This window comes from Camelus bactrianus, chromosome 6 (assembly GCF_048773025.1).
Source record: "Camelus bactrianus isolate YW-2024 breed Bactrian camel chromosome 6, ASM4877302v1, whole genome shotgun sequence".
Classification (NCBI taxonomy): Eukaryota; Metazoa; Chordata; class Mammalia; order Artiodactyla; family Camelidae; genus Camelus; species Camelus bactrianus.
In genome coordinates, this window is record NC_133544.1 from 27,092,610 (window position 1) to 27,113,663 (window position 21,054).

Here is a 21,054-nt window from a genome sequence, read left to right on the forward strand (position 1 = left end):
GAAGGAAGGAAGCACATCTGCCCAGATGCTCTCTACCCATTGAGAAATACCAGGACCTGGTCTGGTCCAAGCCCTGGGAAGGCCCCTGACCACAACCCTCTTCAATTCCTGTCTCAAAGGTGTGCATACGTGCCCAGTTCCCTAGGGCGCCCTCTGCCTTCCTTGCAGGTCATAGCGAGACTGCTGAGTGGCACTGCCCCGGGCTGCCAGCCCCAGGGAGAGAAACACAATGGGGTGGATGGCAGACTCGGAAGGGGTTTTAGAAAGCATTAGGAAGGGGGTTTTCAAAATGTGCTCCAAGGAGCTCTAAGGGTTTCTCCCAGCATCACTGCCTGGGGAGACGAGATGTTTGGGGGGACCCAAGAGCCCATGACACCCCATGCCTCCCACAGAGCAACTCTGCTTTCTCAGTTCTACATAATGAGCTTCCATGTATAAATCTATTAGGAAAAAAGGATTCCTGAGCTTTAAAATTGTTTGGGAACCACTGATCGAGCCCGGGCCTCTATTTCAAAGGCGAGGAGCAAGGCCTTCAGACGGGGCATCTTGCGTCGGGTCAGCCTCCTGCTCTCCTCTTGCTCCTCTCAGTCCTCCTGGCTCTCAGTGACACAGGTCACCCGCACATGCATTCAGCAAGTATCCCTTCTTCCTAAACACTGGAGCCGCACGAAGCCTTTTCTTTGGTCTGTATCTGAGAGTGTTGGCCAGAGAGCAGGACTCTCAGTTTGCACTACCATCTATTCACTTGCCAGACTGTTCACTCACGCAGCCCTCAGGGAAAATACGGTTATCCATCTTTGCCTGCCAGTGAGCTTTCTTAGACTGTTATGGCTCTGCCGTTTTCCTTGAGGTCCGAACTCGGCGGCAGCTGCGTGGGGCCTGGCAGCCACCGCCCCCCCCCCCCCCGGCCCAGCTCCAGCCCGCCCGGCGGAGGAGCGCTGCCCCGTTGTGCAGCAGGCATCGCACGCTGCTGGCAGGCGAGCCCGGGAATAACCCCGCCACTGGATATCCATGGTGGCTCGCAGGGAGCACTTGCTATCTGAGAAAGCCCCTGTGGCCTCAGCGGGTTCCAGCTATCACAGCCCAAAGCTGGCTATCACAGCCCAAAGCTGGCCACTCCTTGTACCCTGACGCCTGATGCAGCGGCTCGGAGCCTGGAACCAGGCAGGCCTGGAAGATGTCTCAGCGGCACGCTGGCCCTACTGACACGACACAGTTACTCACAGGGTGAGTCTCTGAAGACACACAGAGCTACTTAGCTGAACTCATCTGAAACTGCCCAGAAAGGATGAAACAAGAGAAAACACAGAGCATATTTCCAGCTCCCGGCTCCAGCCTTTTCACCGTAATAGTTCAGCCGGCAGAAGCACTTTCTCTGCAGAGGTCTGCACAGTAATATAATCACAACAGAAAGAATGTGCACTCCTGTTTTAAATAGGAATGTTAAAGTCATTCATTTTGGAAATAAAAGCCAAGACCTAGAATAAGAGCAAGACAGACATTTGCTTTCAATTACTTCCACTGCATGAGTAAATCAAAAGAATGAAAGCTCTGAGCTTGCCCCTTTCCAAAGTGTTCAACTCAGAGGTGGAGGAAAGATTCCTTTCCAGGGCAAGTTTTATTTTCCTCTGGCCTCAAAGGAAAAATCTGAAATAATTTTTATTTTGAAACTGGTAGTTAAAAATTTTAATACACCTCTTTGGGTTTTTGATGGATAGAGAAAGAAGTTTCAAGTACTATCTTTTGCGAGGTTGCTAAGGGAACCATTTGGACCCGGGGTGATGAGTCAGAGCTGTTAAGTGCTGGGTTATAAAACAGAAATCACAGAAATCAAGAATGGCAAGGCTTTAAAATGATTTACGGTGTTCATGTTTATGTTAATAAATCAATCGATTTCTCAGCAAAACTCCAGCATGGTCTCTGGAGTACGTTTCATCTCTATAAATGTTGATTTGTAAGTTTAAGAGGTATATCTGACCTATCTGGAGGAAGACGCACACGCACGCACGTGCGCACACACACACAGAGGCACATACATGCACACACACTAGAAGGGTGACCAGAAAGCCTGGATAAGACAAGACCACCCAGCTCATCCAGCTGGGCACGTCTCTTGCACTCTGATCACGGTCTGAGGATGGTGAGTGGTTAAGGAAACATGTCAGCTTCCGTTTTCAATCAATTCTCAAAGGTCTTCTTAAATTAAGCCTTCTAGTCACTTCAAACAGACTATAAATCATGTAACTAAGAACCTAGAGGACTGAAAATGGTAAAGTTTGCATCCGTGAACTTCTGGGGCGGTGGTGGGCTCGCTTCTCTGGGCACCCACCTCACCCCCAGTACACTGCAGACAAAAATGCCTTCTGCATAGAGTGAAATACCTTTGGGCCCAGCTCAACCAGCACCAGCTCTGTATCTGGGAGTGCGAGACAGCAGACATTAGCAGCCAAGAAATCAGAGAGCCTTCCGTAGCCTTCAAGGGTCCTCCAAGCTGAGATGAGCAGAAACAAACCCTTCCACGTGGTCATGCAAAGGTCTGGCCACTGACACACCCACAAACTCTGAGCAAATGCTTGGGATTTGATGGGGAGGAAGGCTGGGTTCTAGAGAAGGCATTTGGAGTCTGGAATTCTGAGAGTGAAGTGGAGAGGAGGCTTTATGAAGTGAAGAGAGTCTGGAAAGTTTCGAAGGTAAATGTGCAGCCTGAGTGCGCTGCGTTGAAGAGCATGAGCTGGTAGGTGTGCCTGGCCAGGGGCAGAGGCCAGGCCAGAGGGCAGGGTCCTGGGGACCCCCCAGGGCAGGAAGCACACTGGGGGCTGCCTGTGTGAGGAGGAGGCCCCTGTGGACAGAAGGTACTAAAGCTCTTTCAGAAAACTTTGTCTGACACAGGAGCCATGGGTATCTCTGCAGAGTTCTGAGAAGCGATGTCATTTGAGTAATACTGTTCAAGAAAGAGTACAGCTTGTGCACTGTGAGGAGGACGCCCTGGAAGGAAAAAGCCCTGGGGTGGGGGCAGGTTATCTAAACCCAGACTTGAGAGCAACGGCTCCAGGGACAGAGTATTTGGAAAACACTAGGAACTAATTATTGAGACGGCTGGGGTGACGGCGGGAAGTGGGCTCTGATGAAGAAGAGCCCAAACCACCACCTCCTGGAGGCTGTAACTGCCCGGCCGGCCTCTAACTGCACTTTACCCCAAGCTCTGCCCTGTACCTTAAAGTTCTTCTGCGATTCAGGAGTTGGGCTTTCAAGGTCGATGAGTTTCTTGAGCTCCTCCTCAATGGTGGACTTGGAGGTTGGCTTGGGGGACGCACGGAGGTCCCTGGTTGAGGCCCGCAGCCTGGTGTGGGCTATTTCATTGCCATCACTCTGATGACGTCTGGAAAGAAGGGGAAGAGAGCGGAGAAGTTAAGTGGACAAGGGTGACTCAAGGGCATGATGGGCTCTGAAGGAAGGAAGTCAATGGAGAACGATTAAAGGAGAATTGCTTCTATTCAATTACATGAGAACCTGCTCGGATAAATGCTTGTCAGACAAACAGAACCAATTTGAAATACAAAATAAAAAGCCTGCTGAATAAATCGCTCCTTTCACAGGAAGCTATTAACTCTGTAAGTCAAAATTAGCAACAGACTCATTAATAAAAGACCACAGGGTATGAATCCCAAATGCAATCTTTGTACAAACAAAAATGAAGTCATTGACTGAATATTTTTTTTTTTTTTTGCTGTACGACTTTGTCAAAAGTTCTTTGTGTTTGGAGGTGGTCGCTCACTTTCTGACAGTCCCTCTGGTGCCTCCTGGCCTAGTTAGGGTTACGTGGGAAGGCTGTGATAGACTGCATGAAAAGGACAAGTGTGGTCTTAGTACCCGAGGGGCGATGAATCTGAAGCTTGTTCTTCAGACACACTCTTTCCTAGGAGACTTAAGATTCTCAAATCCGAATGTTCTGCAATACATCTTACTTAAGGAATGCGGCAGAGAAATAATTTAAGACAAGATTCACTTAAGGGAAAAAAATTAACATCTCCCTACTAAACCAAGCCCTCTCTCCCCACCGCCCCTAGCCCGGCATCCTCTCTTGTAGGAAACTGCCCCAACCCGTTCTGTTCTCTGTCCTGTTATAAGCAAAGAAGCGAGCAGGAGAAGCCAAAGAATTCTTACTTTCTTGTGTCCATAAACCCCACGGAGTTAATGGTTCCTTCGGGCTTCTTCCATCCAATCAGGTACTTGCTAGTAGCGCCCTGGCGAGGGTAGAAAGTCCTAGGACCGGAGGAGGAGGAAGAGGAGGAGGAGAAGGGAGGCGCGGCAGGATGAAGTTCTTCTTTGGGTGAACTTCTGGCGCTGCTGAAGACAACCGGGCTGGCAGAGTGTCGGGAGCTCATGGTACTGCAGGGAGGAAGCGGGACAGAGACACAGCGATGCATGGCATGTGTGCACCCCGGGGCAGTCTGTCAGCCGTAAAAGCACCGGCTGGGACGGAGTTATGACCAGGTTAAAGAACAATGAATATTTTATAAAATAGTAATGGGGCCGGCTGGCCTTGCTTTCTTTCTCATTTAAATTTCAATGTCTGCTGTCAAAGTGAAAGATGGTGACTGGGGCTTATTCTGCACTTTTAAGTTGAAAAGTAAAAATAATTCATATGGTCAGGGACACTTTGCAATACGTGAACACCACTGAAGTTGGCTGCGGTGAAGTCTAGAAGAGGCAAGTGATGGGAGAAAGTCGGCAATAAAAGGTCTAGCAATCTCAATGGCTGTCTGTCTTCCCATCCTCAGAACTAAGGGTCATGGTCAGGCCCGAGCTAAAGAGGGAAGGGAAGACCGGATGAGGCACAGAGCTGTCCACACACTCATGTCCAAGGCCAAAGGGGAGCCTTGAGGTCTCCTTCCTCTTTACATCTGGCGCTAACTTTGACTTTCTTAAACAGCTGTTTATCAGAATGCAACTGACTGCTATCTTACACTATACATAAAAGTTAGCTTGTAATGGATTAAAGACTTGAATGTAAGACCTAGAAGAAAACACAGGTGGTAAGCCCCTTGACACTGGTCCTGGCAGTGATTTCTTGGATTTGCCACCAAAAGCAAAGGCAGCAAAAGGAGAAATAAACAAGTGGGACTACAGCAAACCAAAAAGCTTCTGTGCAGCAGAGGAAACCATCAACAAAATGAAAAGGCAACCTATTGAACAGGAGGGAAATATTTGCAAATCACATATCTGATAAGGGGTTAATAGCCAAAATATATAAAGAACTCATACAACTCAGTCATAAAAAAAAGCAAACAATCCAAAGAAAAAAATAGGTAGAAAATTTGAATAGACATTTTTCCAAAGAAGACATACAGATGGCCAACAGGTATATGAAAAGGTGCTCAACATCACTAATCATCAAGGAAATGCAAATCAAAACCACAACGAGGTATCACCTCACACCTGTGAGAATGGCTGTTAGCCAAAAGATAAGAAATAACTAACAGCAAAGATGTGGGAAAAAGGAGCCCTTGTGCACCGTTGTTAGGAATGTAAATTGGTATGTACACTATTGAAAACAGTATGGAGGCTCCTCAAAAAATTAAAAAGCCAAACTCCAGATACAGAGAACAGACTGGTGGTTGCCAGAGGTAGGGGCTGGAGGGTGGGTGAAATGGCTGAAGAGGGTTCAAAAGGTACAAACTCCCGGTTACAAGATAAATGAATCCTGGGGTTGTAACATTAAGCATGGTGACTAAAAATAAAAAAACTGGTCATCATGTGTGTTTAGAAATTAGAAATAATTTCTAACCACATCTGGTTAGAAATTATGAAACTGAAGTCCTGTAGGACTCAAGGAGATTACTTCATTATACTTTTAAAACTCAGGCCAAATTTTCAAAACTAGAGACAAGAGTCTAAGTTGACTACAAACCTGGAGGTCCTTTACCTGTAGGACTTCCAGACTTCCTTCCCAGTGACCTCATGGAAACGATGTGCACACCGCTTGAGCCCTGCTGAGATGTCCAGCTTAGCCTGACACCAAAGACAGGTCACTACAATGGACTTTTTTACTGAAGGTTTAGTTAACAAGATATGGTCTCAAAGTATTCTTCAACAGCACTTCCATTTGTTAGAAACTAATGGTCCTGATCTGAATGAAGTACGGGCTTTAGTTAATACGAACGCATCAAAATCGAGGTCTTAGCTACGGCAAATGTATTATAGTAACATAAGATGATGAGGGCAGGGGAAAATCATTAAGAGGCACGTGGGAACTCTGTACTATCACTGCAACTTTTCTGAAAATCAAAATCTATTCTAAAAGAAAAAAGGGTGTTATAAAAAAAAATAAGCAAAAACCAAAATACAACAAAAAATAAAACCCTAATGCTCCAGATATATATAGATATCTATATATGTATATACACACATATGAAAATGAATCTTGAACTCCACCTCAAACTTGACGTAAAAACCAATTCCAGCTGGATTGTGCATTTAAATGTAGATCTAAAGATTCCAGACTGTAACATGAAAGAACATCTTTATGATAGAGACAGAGGTTTCTTTAATTGGATCATAAAGGAAATGATTGAACCCCATTAAAATTAAGAACTTCTACTCATCAAAAGACACAGAGAAGGAGAATATATGTCAAATACCTATACAACAATGGGCTCCTATCCAGAATATAAATCTAACTCCTAAAAAATCAAGACAACCCTATACAAAAATGGGCAAAGATCCAAAAAGGAATTTCATAAAAGAGGGTGTCTAAACACCATTAAACATTGGTGCTCAACATCATCCGCTATCAGGAAGATCCTAATTAAAGTCACAAAGAGGGACCACGACACACCCACCAGAATGGCTAAAATTAAAAAGACTTACAATATCAAGTGCTAGAAAGGATGTGAAGCAAATCGAACTCTCACACACTGCTGGTGGGAGTGTTAACTTGTTACACCCACTTTGGCAAACTGGCTCATGGTCTCTGCTAAAGTTGAATATATGTAAATGCTATGATAGCAATTTTCCTCCTAGGTAAATACTGGAAAGAAGTGTATCCATGTGTGTACCAGAGAACATGTACAAGAGTCTGTAACATCTCCAAACTGGAAATACTCCGAATGCTCATCAGCAGTAGAACGGATAAATGAATTGTGGTGTGTTCTCACAATGTAAGTATAATATAGCAATGAAGATAAACCAATGCTGCTTGCAACACATGGATGAATGTCATGACATAATGCTGACTTAAAGACTCCAGACACAGAATAGTATCTATGGGATGATTTCCATTTATACAAAGTCCCCAGATAGGCAAAATGGGTGTATGACATCAGGATTCAGGATCTGTTCCTTTGGGGAGGAACAGGGGTGACTGGGGAAGGAATGTGGGAGAGAGGGAGTCTAGATGCTGGTGAAGAGGCAGCTCTTGATCTGGGTAGCGATGACACGGGGATGTTCACTTTGTGAAAATCCATTCTGACGTATACTTATGACCTGTGCCTATTTCTGGATGCATGTTATACTTGGATGAAAACACAGCCACAAAAACAAAGCAAACAGAGATGACCTGAAAGGGGAAGGCCTTAGTCACTCCATGAGGCTGTGCAGCAGATTGAAGAGTGCGCGACAAAGTGTCAGGGGAGGACAAGGACACAGGGCAGAGGCCACCTCGAGGGTTTTCCACACGAACTGGGCCCTAATGCTTCCGATTAAATATAACCATCTCCTTTATTTCCGTAACTAAGAAGGAGGAACCAGGTTCAAACTTAACAAAAAATACAATTTGAAAAATGACTAACCACACTGTAATCCCTCCAACCATTTTTCCCCCGAAGATTTTTCTGTCAAGAGAGAAAGGGGAAAGGCCTCTCACAAAACCTTAAAGGGCAACGTAACCTGAAAAGGACTGCAGTCTCATTTAGTTTTTACCTTTCAATAACAGATAGCCTACTTGTTTGCTTTTAAAATGAAGACAAGGGGACGCAAAACTTTTCCATAAGTTCAGTACGTTAAATCAGTAAGAACAAAATGACAGCAGGTCTCTGTTACGGAAGAGAGATTACAAGAGGACAGGTGAACCAGAAGAAAGAGGAAGGGGCAGGGATGGAGGGGCTGGAAGGAAAGACGCATACAGATCAAGGCAGACAAGCCCACAGACAGTAGCACCTGAGGCCCAGTTTAACAGCAAATGCACTGTTAACACAGGGAGCATCAACCCAGAGAGGCTTCTGAAGTCAGCGCAGCCCTTGGGAAACTTGGAAACAACATGACAGACTTGCAGCTGTTGGTGAGTTACTTAGCGACAAGATCTAATCTTTGATTTGCAGATTTTTTTTCACCCAACTATTCCTACCCCGTACACATTTACAACACAGATGTGGAGATGTCTCAAGCAGATTCTAACAAAGTGCAAAACTGTGCGTTAGGGTCTAACATACTCATGTCTCATCTTGGATGGTATCACGTGCTTGCTTCACCAGCCCTGACTGGCGTCCTCCAGTGAGTCGAGAGTGTCTGAATGACTAGAGCCATCCTCCTGCTTGAGCATCTTAAGATACAGACTGCAGGGCCTCGCCCCAGAGATTCTGGGTTGGTAGCTTGGGTGGGATGGGGAAGACCTGAGAACTGGCACTTCTAACTTGTTCCCAGATGATGCCGTAGCCCTGACCCAGGCCCTGGAGGAACATTGGATTGCCCATGTCTTACATTTCTCAGCAACAGGTATCCTGATGTGGTAACATCGATATTCAAAACCCTGGGGCTTTCAAAGACTAAGTGCTTGATCAAAAGAGAAATAATTAGCCATGAGAAAAGAAAGTACATTTGCACAGTCTGTTAATTTACAAATCATTCCTTCATGTTTTACAGAATAGCTATGCTGCTTTTAGCCGCAGTGTATGTGCTGCATAAAAGGGAAAGCTCCTTACAAATGCCGAGAGAGAGAGTAATACATACAGCATACACAGCTTTTGGAGCTCATCTTCCCATATAAATTTAATTGCAACCATTATTTCCCTGAAAGGCATTTAATAAGTTTTTGTAAACTCTTTGAAGGCAGGGATTTATCTTTGTGTATCTCACAATGTCAGCATACACTGGACTCCCAGTAAAATATTTGTTGAACAGAGGGATTTTCCTTAGGATTTGCGTAGCACACTGTATATTTAATTTCTTTCCCTTGTTCATAATATGTCTCTCTCCCCTTGTTTAAAGACATGCTCCATAAGGGCTAAAATTTTTGTCTGTTTTGTTCATCACTATATTCTCCCTGCCTAGAACAGTCCCTGGCCATTGTAGGCATTTAATATTTGATGGAATAAACTGCCAAATAAATGATAAATTAGCCATCCATTTTATTTATTTATTTATTTAAATAAATAAACTTGACTTATAGTGCTTTTTTTTAAAATTGAAATATAATTGATTTACAATGTTGTGTTAGTTTCTGATATACAGCAAAGTGATTCAGTCATACACATATATGTGTATTCTTTTTCAGATTCTTTTCCATTATGGGTTATTACAAGATGCTGAATATAGTTCTTTGGGCTATACAGTAGGACCTTGTTGTTTATCTCTTTTATATATAGTAGTTAATATCTGCAAACCCCAAGCTTCTAATTTATCCCTCCCCCACCTTGATAACCATGTTTGTTTACTGTAAATTAATTTCTACTTTATAAATAGTTCATTTGTACCATTTTTTTTTTAGATTCCATATATAACTGGTATATTTATCTTTGTCTGACTTACTTCGCTTAGTATGATAATCTCTAGGCCCATCCATGTTGCTGAAATGGCAATATTTCATTCTTTTTTTGTGGCTCAGTAATCCACTATATATATAAAGCACATCTTCTTTACCCATTTATCTGTTGATGGACCTTGAGGTTGCTTCCATGTCTTGGCTATTGTAAATAGTGCTGCTATGAACGTTGGGGTGCATGTATCTTTTCAAATTAGAGTTTTCATTCTTTCTGTATATGCCCAGGAGTGGAACTGCTAGATCATATGGGAAGTCTATTTTCAGCTTTTGAAGGAAGCTTAATTCTATTCTCCATAGTGGCTGCACCAAACTACATTCCCACCAACAGTGTAGGATGCAGCAACATGGATGGACCTAGAAATTGTCATTCTAAGTGAAGTAAGCCAGAAAGAGAAGAAAAATACCATATGATATCACTCATATGTGGAATCTTAAAAAAAAAAAAAAAGGGAAAAAAGGACACTATGAACTCTACAAAACAGAAACAGACTTGCAGACATAGTAAACAATCTTATGATTACCAGAGAAAGAGGGTGGGGACTGATAAATTTAGGAGTTTGAGACTTATAAATGTTAGCCACTATACATATAAAAATAGATTTTAAAAAAGTTTATGCTATATAGCACAGGGAACTGTGTTCAATATCTTGTAGTAACCTTTAATAAAAAAGAATATGAAAACAAATATATGTATGTATATGTATGACTGAGACATTGTGCTGTACACCAGAAATTGACACATTGTAACTGATGGTACTTCAATTAAAAAGCAACCCCCCCCCCCCCGAAAAAACCCTACCAGTGTAAGAGGGTTCCCTTTTCTGCACACCCTCTCCACCATTTATCACTGGTGGACTTTTTAACAATGGCCATTCTCACTGGTATGAGGTGATACCTCATTGTAGTTTTGATTTGCATTTCTCTAAAAGTTAGTTATACTCAGCATCTTTCCGTGTGCCTGCTCAGTGTCCATTTTAAATGTAAGGGAGAGTTATACACAAAGTTACTGTATTTTACTCATATTCTTTAAAACTGGATATTGCTTTATTTTTATTGCAAGAAATAATGAAATCTGCAGAGTATGCTTCTGTTTACAAGTGTATTCTTAAAAGGATAACTGCTTAATTATCCACAGACCCTGATTATTGGTTTTTATCTGTGAACAGGATGGCTGACACGAGCTCCCAGGTGTGACCTGCCAGCATACTTTTGTTCACTAATGGTTATAGTCAAGTACAGCCCTACTTAACAACTGATTAGATTTGGGAACAACAGTAAAATCGGAAACAAATGCACAATTCGTTGGTAGTTCTTCCTACTTTAACGTGTACAACTCAGCATGAAGTAAGGTGGGCACTTCAGTACACATGGCCTCTGGTTCGGTAGGGACATGACGATCACCTGGGAGCTTTAAAAGTATACTTTCTTGGGTTCTAATCCCAGAGATTTCAATTTAAGAGAGTTGGGGTGGTGCCTGGGTCGTGTATTTTGGCAAAATCTCTCCCAAGTGTGCACACCCACTGAGGACCGCTTGAATCCAGCTGAATTATCATATCGTGATGACTTCATGAAAGCCCAGCTTCAACAGTCAAGATCAAGAAGGGGAAGGCACCCCAGCAGTGTTTCTCCAGCCATGGGCTTCCCTTTTCTGCACACCCTCTCCACCATTTATCACTGGTGGACTTTGGCCTCTACAAGTGCTCATGTAAATAATGATTCCTTGGCTTCCATCCCATCTCCAAGAACCCCAGAAACGTGTATGTTAACAAACCCCCAAAGATTCTCAGGTTCCCTAGAGTTTAAAAACCACTGCATGAGTCCCTCAACACTTCCTCCACCACAGTGGGTTGTCTCCCTCCATTAGGAGCCCCTCCCTGGGCCCAGCTATGGGGTGTGTGTGTGAGGGGGTCCTTGAAGGTGACCAGTCCTGCTGGCCTGGGACCATGCGGAGAGAACGACACCCACACATTTCCCCTAAGAATCTCTGAAGTGGCTTTAATTACAGAACAACTGAAATGAAGTTGTCCACTTCAAAGGGAGCGGGGTGGCTGAGCCATTTTTCATTTTCCTGGAGATTTCATGTTAACTCACTGGGCTGCAATTCAGTTTTAGCCCTGGCAAATTAGATCTCTCCCCAGGAGCTGAGTAAGAAGGTAAGGAGCCAATGATATGGAAACAAAAAGAGAAGAGCAGTGGATACGCAGGAAGTGACAAGGGCAGTGTCTGTCTGAAAAGCGGGTTTAGCTGTGAGCATGGCTAAGCTGGAACCACTAAGGACTTAGGCTGATGTTCCTGGATTCCTCACGAAGAGATCCTAGCTTTATTTCTTATATGAAGTTTAGGGCATTTCCCCTTTCCAAAAAAATGGACCAACCTCTGATTCGTTTGGTCCAGGACATGAATTTTGAAAGGAAGAGAGGACACACGCACATATGCATGAAACCTCATGGAAAAAGAGAAGAGGCAACAGGGCATCTGAGAATCTGAGACAGTCTGAATCTGTCCAAACTTCTTATCCTAACTTGTGGCTCAAACGAAACTGTGAGCCAAACGCACTGCAACCTGGTTATTTCACGCTCCTGGCTGTGGTACAGCTTTATAGGAGAGGACGCGAGATGGCCAGCCTCCAAAAGGAGCTTTGGTCACAGCAGGTGCCCCTTCGCAGAGGAGGGTTTGCATCTGCTTGTCGACCTTGCAAAGGAATGAGCCCCACAGGACAGGGCAGCCCGAATGTGAGGGGTCAAAGCCCCAAGTGCCGAAGCTATGAGGGCCCGGCAAACTTCCGCAATTTCTGCTTCATCAGCGAGGCCACCACCTCCTCCGGCTGCTGAGAGCAGCGGAGGAGACACTTGGCGCCACCTGCTGCTGGGCCTGACACCGAGGGATGGGTCTAGACAGGCTGGGCCACTACGGAGGGTATTTTCAGGAGGCGGAGAAAAGTTACACAAAGGCTGAATGCTGGCCTGATACCAAGGGAAGGGGAGCTGATCGGGTTTCTGTCATTACTTGTGCAGATAACAAATAAGCCTCTGGGTGACAGATAATGTGGAGGGTGATGATTAGGGAGGGCTCCTCCCACTGGGTTCAGCGCCGGCCAATTCTGTCCAATACTGGCTCTACAATTTAGGAGGCCTTCAGAAGACACCAATTCTAAAGGACTAGGGGAAAAAGCAGCGAGGTGGGAGTGATTAAGCTGGCAAAGGGGATGCCCAAGGGACCGCAGTAAAGAAAACTGTTCATTACTAACAGGGAGATACTTAAGGGCACACAGGGAAATAAGTGGCCCGGCCTGCAGAGCAGAAGGGACCTCAGGCTGGGTAAGTGCAATGCTGAGCTAGTTACTGGGAGCGAACAAGGTAACTATGGATGTGATCATTTGATTAAGCACAGCCAAGGAGAGTGTCATGGCCAGACGTGGCATCTAAGAAAGGATAAAGAACACAAAGCAGGAAACTTGAGAAGCAAAGTTTCTTGGGAGATACGTGTTTCCTGAAGGAAAAGGAACCGGGAACTACACGAAGTGATGGAGAACTTAACAAAGGAAGTGACAGCAAACCTTCTGTCTTAAAAGGACATTTGCCATACATCTGATAACCTTTTTTAATTCTCAACACACTTAGTAAGGGCATTAGGTATTATCAGGTTACAGATAAGGGACAAGCTCACTGAAACGGCGGGACTGGCCGAAGGCCACATGGCTGGCTGGTCAGCGGTAGAACTGAGACTTGAACCTGGATCTCAGGATCCAAATCTACTTTCCTACACTTCCCTCTTGACTTGCCTGGAGGTGCAGGGCTCTGACCATATATACTTTGAAATTGTTTTCAAATCTCCTCTTGTTGGTATCTACAAATTTCATAATCTTAGACTTCAAAAAATCTTCTTAGTCTTTAGAAAAGACTCAGCTCGGAAAAACCATTGCTCTCAATTATAGATTTAAGCTGCAGCTAGAGGAATTTCAGATAGGTGGATATGGGACCAAATTTTGAAGAGGGAGAGGACTAAAGTACTTAAATTACTCAAAAAGATTATGGAATCTTTTAGAAATTCTTCTTTCCTTTCTTTTAGCAGTTGGATAATTTCTCATCCTAGTAGTATAGCCGGATGGTTTTAAATAGAAGTAGGAATAGATACTCTGTCCTTGCAGAATTCCTGCTGGTCTTCTGAGGTAATGACATTTAGAGAATTTGGGCTTTCCCTATCGACTGGATGAATGTGTTAGTTGCTGCACAGAACAAAGTCCTGATAAACTGTTGGTGAGCTCTGCAATCAAGCAAGCTGACCTCTGTGGCTGGACAGAGCTCACTCTCTCAATGTTAAAACTTCAACCACAGTGGCTCTATTTTTCGGTCATTAAGGTTAGTTGAACATCCCCAAAGTTCTGGGTGAAATAATCACCCAATTCCATAAGGTGGAAGAAATGGAAATGGAACAAGACAGCTTAGGCCAGATCACCTAGAGTTCTGATGGATGAGAGCAAAATAAAATAGAACCCTGAATGGTCACTGGGCATAGGACCACAAAGCGAAAACCACCAATAAAAGAGATTCATAAACATGTGATCCGTACCGCCAAACACATGTTGGAGAGAAGTCCTGGGTAATTTTAGAGGCTTCACTTTAAAGTCAGAATTAATCCATAAAATTTAGAAAAAGAACAGCCTCGTCCTAAGGAAAAAATGTAGAAGAGAGGCAATGAGTTGTTAGTAATCTAAAAAGATTCCAGGCAGAAGAGATTTAAGACAGAAACATTACGGATAATGAAAACGGAATGGTTTCTAATCAAAAAAGGCAGGCGTATTTCTCACCTCGGGTGCCAAAGAGGACAGAGAACAAAATTTATAACTCACAAGCGCCAATATTCATCCAGATCACACATACAGAAAGAGCCCGGTCTGCCGGAGGAGCCGAGGCATTCCTTAATGTTCAGTGTAAACCGAAAGTAACAAGTCCTTCTTTACCCCGACTCCCAAGAAACATACAGCGTTTCTGGCATGGGTAGCTAACCTATGAGGCTAACCAGGAAAAGCACATTCAAGAACTCGAGCTTCACGAACAGCCGGGCAGGCTTTTTTGGTCCTTAATCACCCCCTCTAGTGATCCCAGACCCTGACCAATATATGCAGATATTGATTGATATTTGCATATAAGTTGTTATAAAGGCTCCCCTGGTTATATTTTGCAGGCTGAATAAAAAAACTCGTACAGAAGTGACTTTACCAAAAATTCACAAGGACTTTATGCACACTCTTATGATAATGCCTATAAATAAAAGCACTCGACCTCTGTGCAAATATTGACAATTCTATACAACAGGCTTTGACATGTAGTAGTGGTTTTCTAGAGGAGTCAGGAGTTGAGGATGTATGCTATTTTCAAACTGGTTTATTAGTAGGGGCCTTGAGTCATCTGGCAAAAAGTGGGAACTTTTAAGGAAGAAGTTATTCTTATTTGTTCACCAAACTGGACTGAGCACCTACAATGCCGGTGGACTGAGCACCTATCCGTTGCACTCGGTGGTGTGTACAATGCAAAGGTACTTCGGATGAGCACACGGGATGAGAAATCCTCTTGGATTGGAGGGCAGTAAAAATGTATATGGGTCACATAAGTGGGGGCTAATAGGCAGCAGGGCTCTGAAGGGGCCTCCTGGAAGCAAGAGGCAGCGGCAGTACGGGGGGGCTAGTGAGAGTGGGTGCAGACGTAGGACACCTGAACAGGTCAGACAGGTCACGTTAGGATGTTACAGAGGAGATGTGCGTGTGCAAGCACCAGGTGGGGTTTTTAGCTTTATCATCTGTGGTCTTAAATCTAGTTCTGATGTCAGCAATGGCCACTAGTCAGTAGGACTAGAGCTCTGTATACTAAGGAAGTCTTTGGTCAGCACACCAGAAAGGAAAGAAAAATGCCATATGATATCGCTTACATGTGGAATCTAAAAAAAAAAAAAAAAAAAAAAAAAAGACACAAACTTATCTACAAAACAGAAGCAGACTCACAGACATAGAGAACAAACTTATGGTTACCAGGGGTTAAAGGGGGTGAGAAGGCAGATAAATTGGGAATTTGAAAACTAGACCTCTTGGAGAGTGACGGAAATGTTAGCTATCTTGATTGTGGTGGTGGTTTCATGGGTGTATATATACCCGTGAAATTCACCAAAGTGTACACCTGACATATGTGTAGTTTACTGTAAAGGAGCCATACCACAATAAATATGTGTTGAAAAAGAAATCATAACCCCCCCCCAAAAAAAGAATATGCTTCTCAGTCTCCTTGGCTTTCGTATCTTTTCATTAAATAAATTATGATCCTTAAAAAAAAAAAACTGGTCAGAGTATATTAAAATTGGAACTATCTTCATCTCTCCTATGCTCACCACAAAGCATTTTTTGAGTGGTTTAAGACCTGAAAATGAAAACAGCCATTATCAAAAAAAACAAACAAAAACCAAACAAAACTCCCTAAGTTTCCAAACTTCATGGAAAATACATCTATATCCAGAGAGCAATACTTTAGAACAATTAATAGACTTTTTAATTGTAGAGAGCTTTCAGTGTATATGGCTTCTCTTAATGACATCTGAATATAACAACCCTATGTAATTACCGACCTACATTAATGCAGTTCTCATGGCAAGGGGAGGGGTGGGGCAGAAAAAACCTGCACAATCATCAGCCGGGAGACTGGAGGACAGAGGGAGTAGGAACACAGCCCGGGCAGAGATACACAGTGGAACTTAATCACTGTAATTTAGATTTTGTCACCAAGTCCCAGGTACAAGCTCTTTTATGCGCTGTCAAGAGATCTCCACATTAATTGCTGTTCCTGTCTTCTGAGGACACATACACTCTAATTTGCAGTGATTTTAGTTTCTCTAGCAACGTGCATTTGGTGGCTAAGTCCTCCTCTCCACCAGAAGAGGAAGTCCGCTAAAGCTCTGATTATCCAGCTCACTCTGCCAAGATCAACAGCCTGAAGTCACAAAGCATCCCCGTTTACCAGAGTCGCGAACAAATGTGACTCAACCTGTCAGTGGGTGGGAAGCCCTGCCACCCTCCCTGAAAGGCCACTTTCTTCTCTAGAATCTTTGATTTTCAACAGAAGAGTTATTTCCAGACAATGATTTAAATGACTTCTGCATGGTCAGTTGGAAGGAGAAAATGTGGATACTCCTTTAAGGCCTTCAGGCAGGCTCAGTCGGCACATTCAGCTAACACAAGCCCAGGTGCTGACTTTCCGGGAAGAGGGGACGGGCACTGTAGATCCCCTGGGATTTGGCAGATCTGTTAGATGGCACAGCCTATGTTTTGTGCTTTGGCTTCAGAAGCCCGGCCCTTTTTGTCTTTACCCCGTGGGGATGCCATTCTAGACAAGATGTTTATGGCTGACTTTCTTCCGCCGTCAAATTAGACCAGAGATCCGTTCCCAGATGGAATATCATTTCAAAAAAAGACACCCTCCTTTCAAAATGAAGAACTGAAAACCAAAGATCTGGGAGTCAAGGGAGGCCTAAAAACCCCAGAGGAACTATTCGGAACTGAACTCTCTTCTCAGTCAACGCACAGGCTGTACTTAAGGGGATGGTGGGCTTGCCAGAGACAGCAAGCCAGTGGCACAACTCGGCGGCAGGCGCCCCCACATCTGTGTTATCATTATGGGATCTGATGCCCGGTCTTCTCGTCTACTTTTCCAAACACTTCCTTAACCCACTTGAACCATTCTGTTTTCTGGACTGTGGGAAGGTAACTGGATGCCTGGTACTCCAGAATCCAGAGACGGCTTCCCCATTTGCCTTTCCACTGGGGCCATGCAGTTTCCAGACCTGCCACAATCACTTTATTACTGCAACAGGGTAGTGGTAAACAGATGAAGCTCGGGAAAGGCTTCATCCCATCGGGCCAATCTGAAAGTTTTTAAAGATGGGAACTTGAGAATCTTATCGGGGACAATACAGACAAGCGGAGACGTGAATATTAAACTGATCGAGTTAAACCAATCCCAGTCAAGTCAAGGATGTCCTCTCTCATTAAGATGACCTGGGGTTTACAAACAGCTTATGTGCCTGGATTCCCACTTGAAAAGTGAAACTAAATGCGGCCGCGCTGCTGCTTTTCTTTAGGGTGTGACAGTAAAAGAGACCTGGAAGACAGCAAGGTCGGAGGCTGTCACACAAGCTGATGAATGACTGACAACAATAAAAGGTAAAAGGAGAAACCACTGCAGAGACCAATAGGCCGCCAAAGAAAGGGAGGGAATATTTCCTCCCTAAAAGTTAGGATCTTGTCATTCTTTGGACTGTAGGCTCGAATCCAAAAGAGGAAATGAAAATAGTATTTATTTTGCCTATCAGTGCGATCTCCAGGGATACAGGGGAGTGTGCACTTTTCTATTCTGAAAGGTAGATGGGCTGTGTCTAATTTTAGCTCCACTTTCCTGTTGGACACCCCCTACCCTCAACACATCACTGTCAGGGACCAATTACTGAAAACAAATCATCCTGCAAACACTGGGGAAGTGATGTTCTCTGACAGAGAGCCAGTGTAAAGGATGCGTCCAGCCTCATAAATGATTCCCTATTAGTCTTGGAAAAGACCGCTATCTTTTAAAAATATGGTCCAGATTTTCTTTGAATGTCTTCAAAACACTGTCCCATTCTCCACTCTCTACTCCTAGCTGGAAGCCAACATTACAAAATTCTTCTCTCATTCCGGTATGCAGTTAGGAACATTTTCATAAAATCAAATGCTACAAAGAACAAACTTGCAAACTTTTCTCATTTAAAATAATGCATTGAGGGGAGGGTATAGCTCAGTGGGCAGAGCGCATGCTTAGCAGGCAGGAGGTCCTGGGTTGGATCCCCAGTATCTACATTAAAAAACAGTAATAATAAAGTAAAATTAAATTAAATAATACATTAGGATTGAAGGAATAAAGTATGTTGGAGGCAAATAAATGGCAGTGAATATATAAACATAACTGTCGTGGCATGAAACCACCCCCCCTTTCTTAATACACTCCAAAGCAAAGGGAAGTGGGGAGAGGCCGGGAACTGGAGGGAAGTGGCCGCGAGTGGGAGGAGCGGCAGGAAGGGCGGGTACCTTGCGTGGGAAGCAGCGTCGTTGATGCTGAAAGCGCTGTTTTCCCTTGTCAGAGGGTTCGAGCCGGCCTGGCTCTTGGTGTGGATGTCCAGGCTCAGGGAGGACTCGGCTTTCCGGTCCATGCCGTGGCTCTCTGCCTCTAAGGTCCGATCTGCCATGGAGATGACTTCGCTGGAACTATGCCACAGGGGCGCCACCTTCTCCTTGGCCGGCCCTGAGCGCGGCGACGACGTGGCCGCCCCCAGGGAGGCTGTGCTGCCGTGGCTGGGGCCGTAGGAGGTGGTGTCGATGCCGCTGTCCGCGGAGGTGCCCTGCAGATAGTTGTAGCTGTTGAGCTCGGACTCGGCGCGGTCCCCGTCACACCACTTCTCGTCGCTGTGGGCGCTCGACGCGTTGCTGGACAGGGTGTTGCTGCTGGAGTGGCTGGAGTAGTGGCTGTCCGACTGCAAGGGAAGCAGGATTTCCTTAAGGTCAGGCTTTGCTTCTGGAACGACCCTGGGACGTGTGTCTATAGTTACAGGGTTTGCAAGGCACAAAAATTCCTATTTGACAAAACAAAGGCAGGCAAGAGGTACCTGGAAAAACCTATTCAGAAGACTCCATAGCAGAGAGCGCTGGAGACATTTTTTTTTTTTTTTAAATTCACTTTTCATTACTTGGCTTATGCTAAAGTATCAAGAGTACTGAGTTCATTTTAATCAGAAAAATAACTTCAACTGTCATTAGAGTCCTTAATAACTTCATCTTAAAATAGAAAGTGATAAATCCAAACGGCTTATAGTTAGAAAAACCCTACTGATCAGAGTAAAAAGAAGGCAGAATATAAAACGTTTTCCTAGAGACATCTCTTCTTTTGCCAATTAGGATCTATTTAGGAGACAGCTTTCTAAGGAGTGCTTAGAGGTAAAATTTATCCAGAGGTACCAAGACAATGCAGTGGGGGAAGACAGTCTTTCTAACAGATGGTATCAGGACAACTGGATATCCACATGCAAAAAAGAATTAAGGAGGATCTTTACCACATAGAAAAATAAACTCACAAAGGTTGAAGACTTAAGTGTTAAGAGCTAAAACTACAGAACTCTTAGAAGAAAACACAGGTCTTCATCTTCATGACCTTGGATTATGCAATGGTTTCTTAGATACGACACCAAAAGCACAAAAACTTAAAAGAAAAAAAAAAAAAGGTAAGTTGGACTTCATCAAAATTAAAAACTTCTGTGCTTGAAATAACCCAATTAAGAAATGGCCAAGGGATTTGAATAGTCATTTATCCAAAGAAGATATAAAAATGGCCAACAAACACATGAAAAGATGCTCATTAGTCATAAGAGAAATGCAAATCAAAACCACAATGAAATAACAGTTTACACACATTGGGATGGCTGTAATAAAAAAGGCAGACAGACAATAAGGATGGCATCATTGGCAGACATGTAAGATGGGGCAGTCACTGTGGGAGAACAGCTGCAGTTCCACTCAAGAGAAATGAAAACCTACTTCCACATGAATTTCATAGCAGCATTACTCACAATGGCCAGAAAGCAGAAACAACCCACATGTCCATCAACTGATTAACGGATAAGAAAATGTATATCCACAGATTGGCATCTTCTTCAGTCATAAAAAGAAATGAAGTACTGACTCATGCTACAACATGGATGAACCTTGAAAACATGACGCTAAGCGAAAGAAGCCAAGCACAAAAGACATCGTGTGTAATTCCATTCATACAAAATGTGGAGTTGGCACATCCACAGAGACAGAAGGTAGACTAACGGTTGTGGGGGCTTGGAAGGGATGGAAGACTTGGGGTGACTCCCTAAGGATACAGGGCTTCTTTTCAGGGTGATGAGAATGTTCTGGGGTTAGATAGTGGTGCTGGTTGCATACCTCTGTGAATACACTAACCACCACTAAATTGTACACTTTAGATGTGTGTGAATATTATATGTGAATATATGGTGTGTGAATCCTAAATCAATTTAAAAAAATGTGTACAGAACCTTTGCTGCAAAGTGGCTTAGTTGCTCAGAAAGAACATTTGATAGCTTACCAAAGAAATAGGATTTCAAAAGACACCTGAGTAAAATGATATTTAAATTGGTGGGAGGCTGGAAGTCCAGATTACTTGGTGAAGATGGAAAGAAAAGAGGAGGAGACTTGTGAGTGGGGCTCATGGCTGAGGAAGGAGCAT

At 43.9% G+C, this 21,054-nt stretch overlaps 1 protein-coding gene across 8 annotated transcripts in view; it reads right to left on the bottom strand.

Annotated features, from left to right (window-relative positions):
* The window catches only part of SIPA1L1 (signal induced proliferation associated 1 like 1), a 340,274-nt gene that overhangs the window by 18,137 nt on the left and 301,083 nt on the right, over window positions 1-21,054 (bottom strand). For all 8 annotated transcript variants that reach the window (XM_074365310.1, XM_074365312.1, XM_074365314.1 and 5 more), the window contains 3 exons: window positions 18,858-19,300; window positions 4,165-4,389; window positions 3,214-3,379 (listed from right to left, as the gene is read on the bottom strand). In XM_074365310.1, the coding sequence (XP_074221411.1) occupies window positions 3,214-3,379; window positions 4,165-4,389; window positions 18,858-19,300 (834 nt within the window). The remainder of the gene's footprint in view (window positions 1-3,213; window positions 3,380-4,164; window positions 4,390-18,857; window positions 19,301-21,054) is intronic.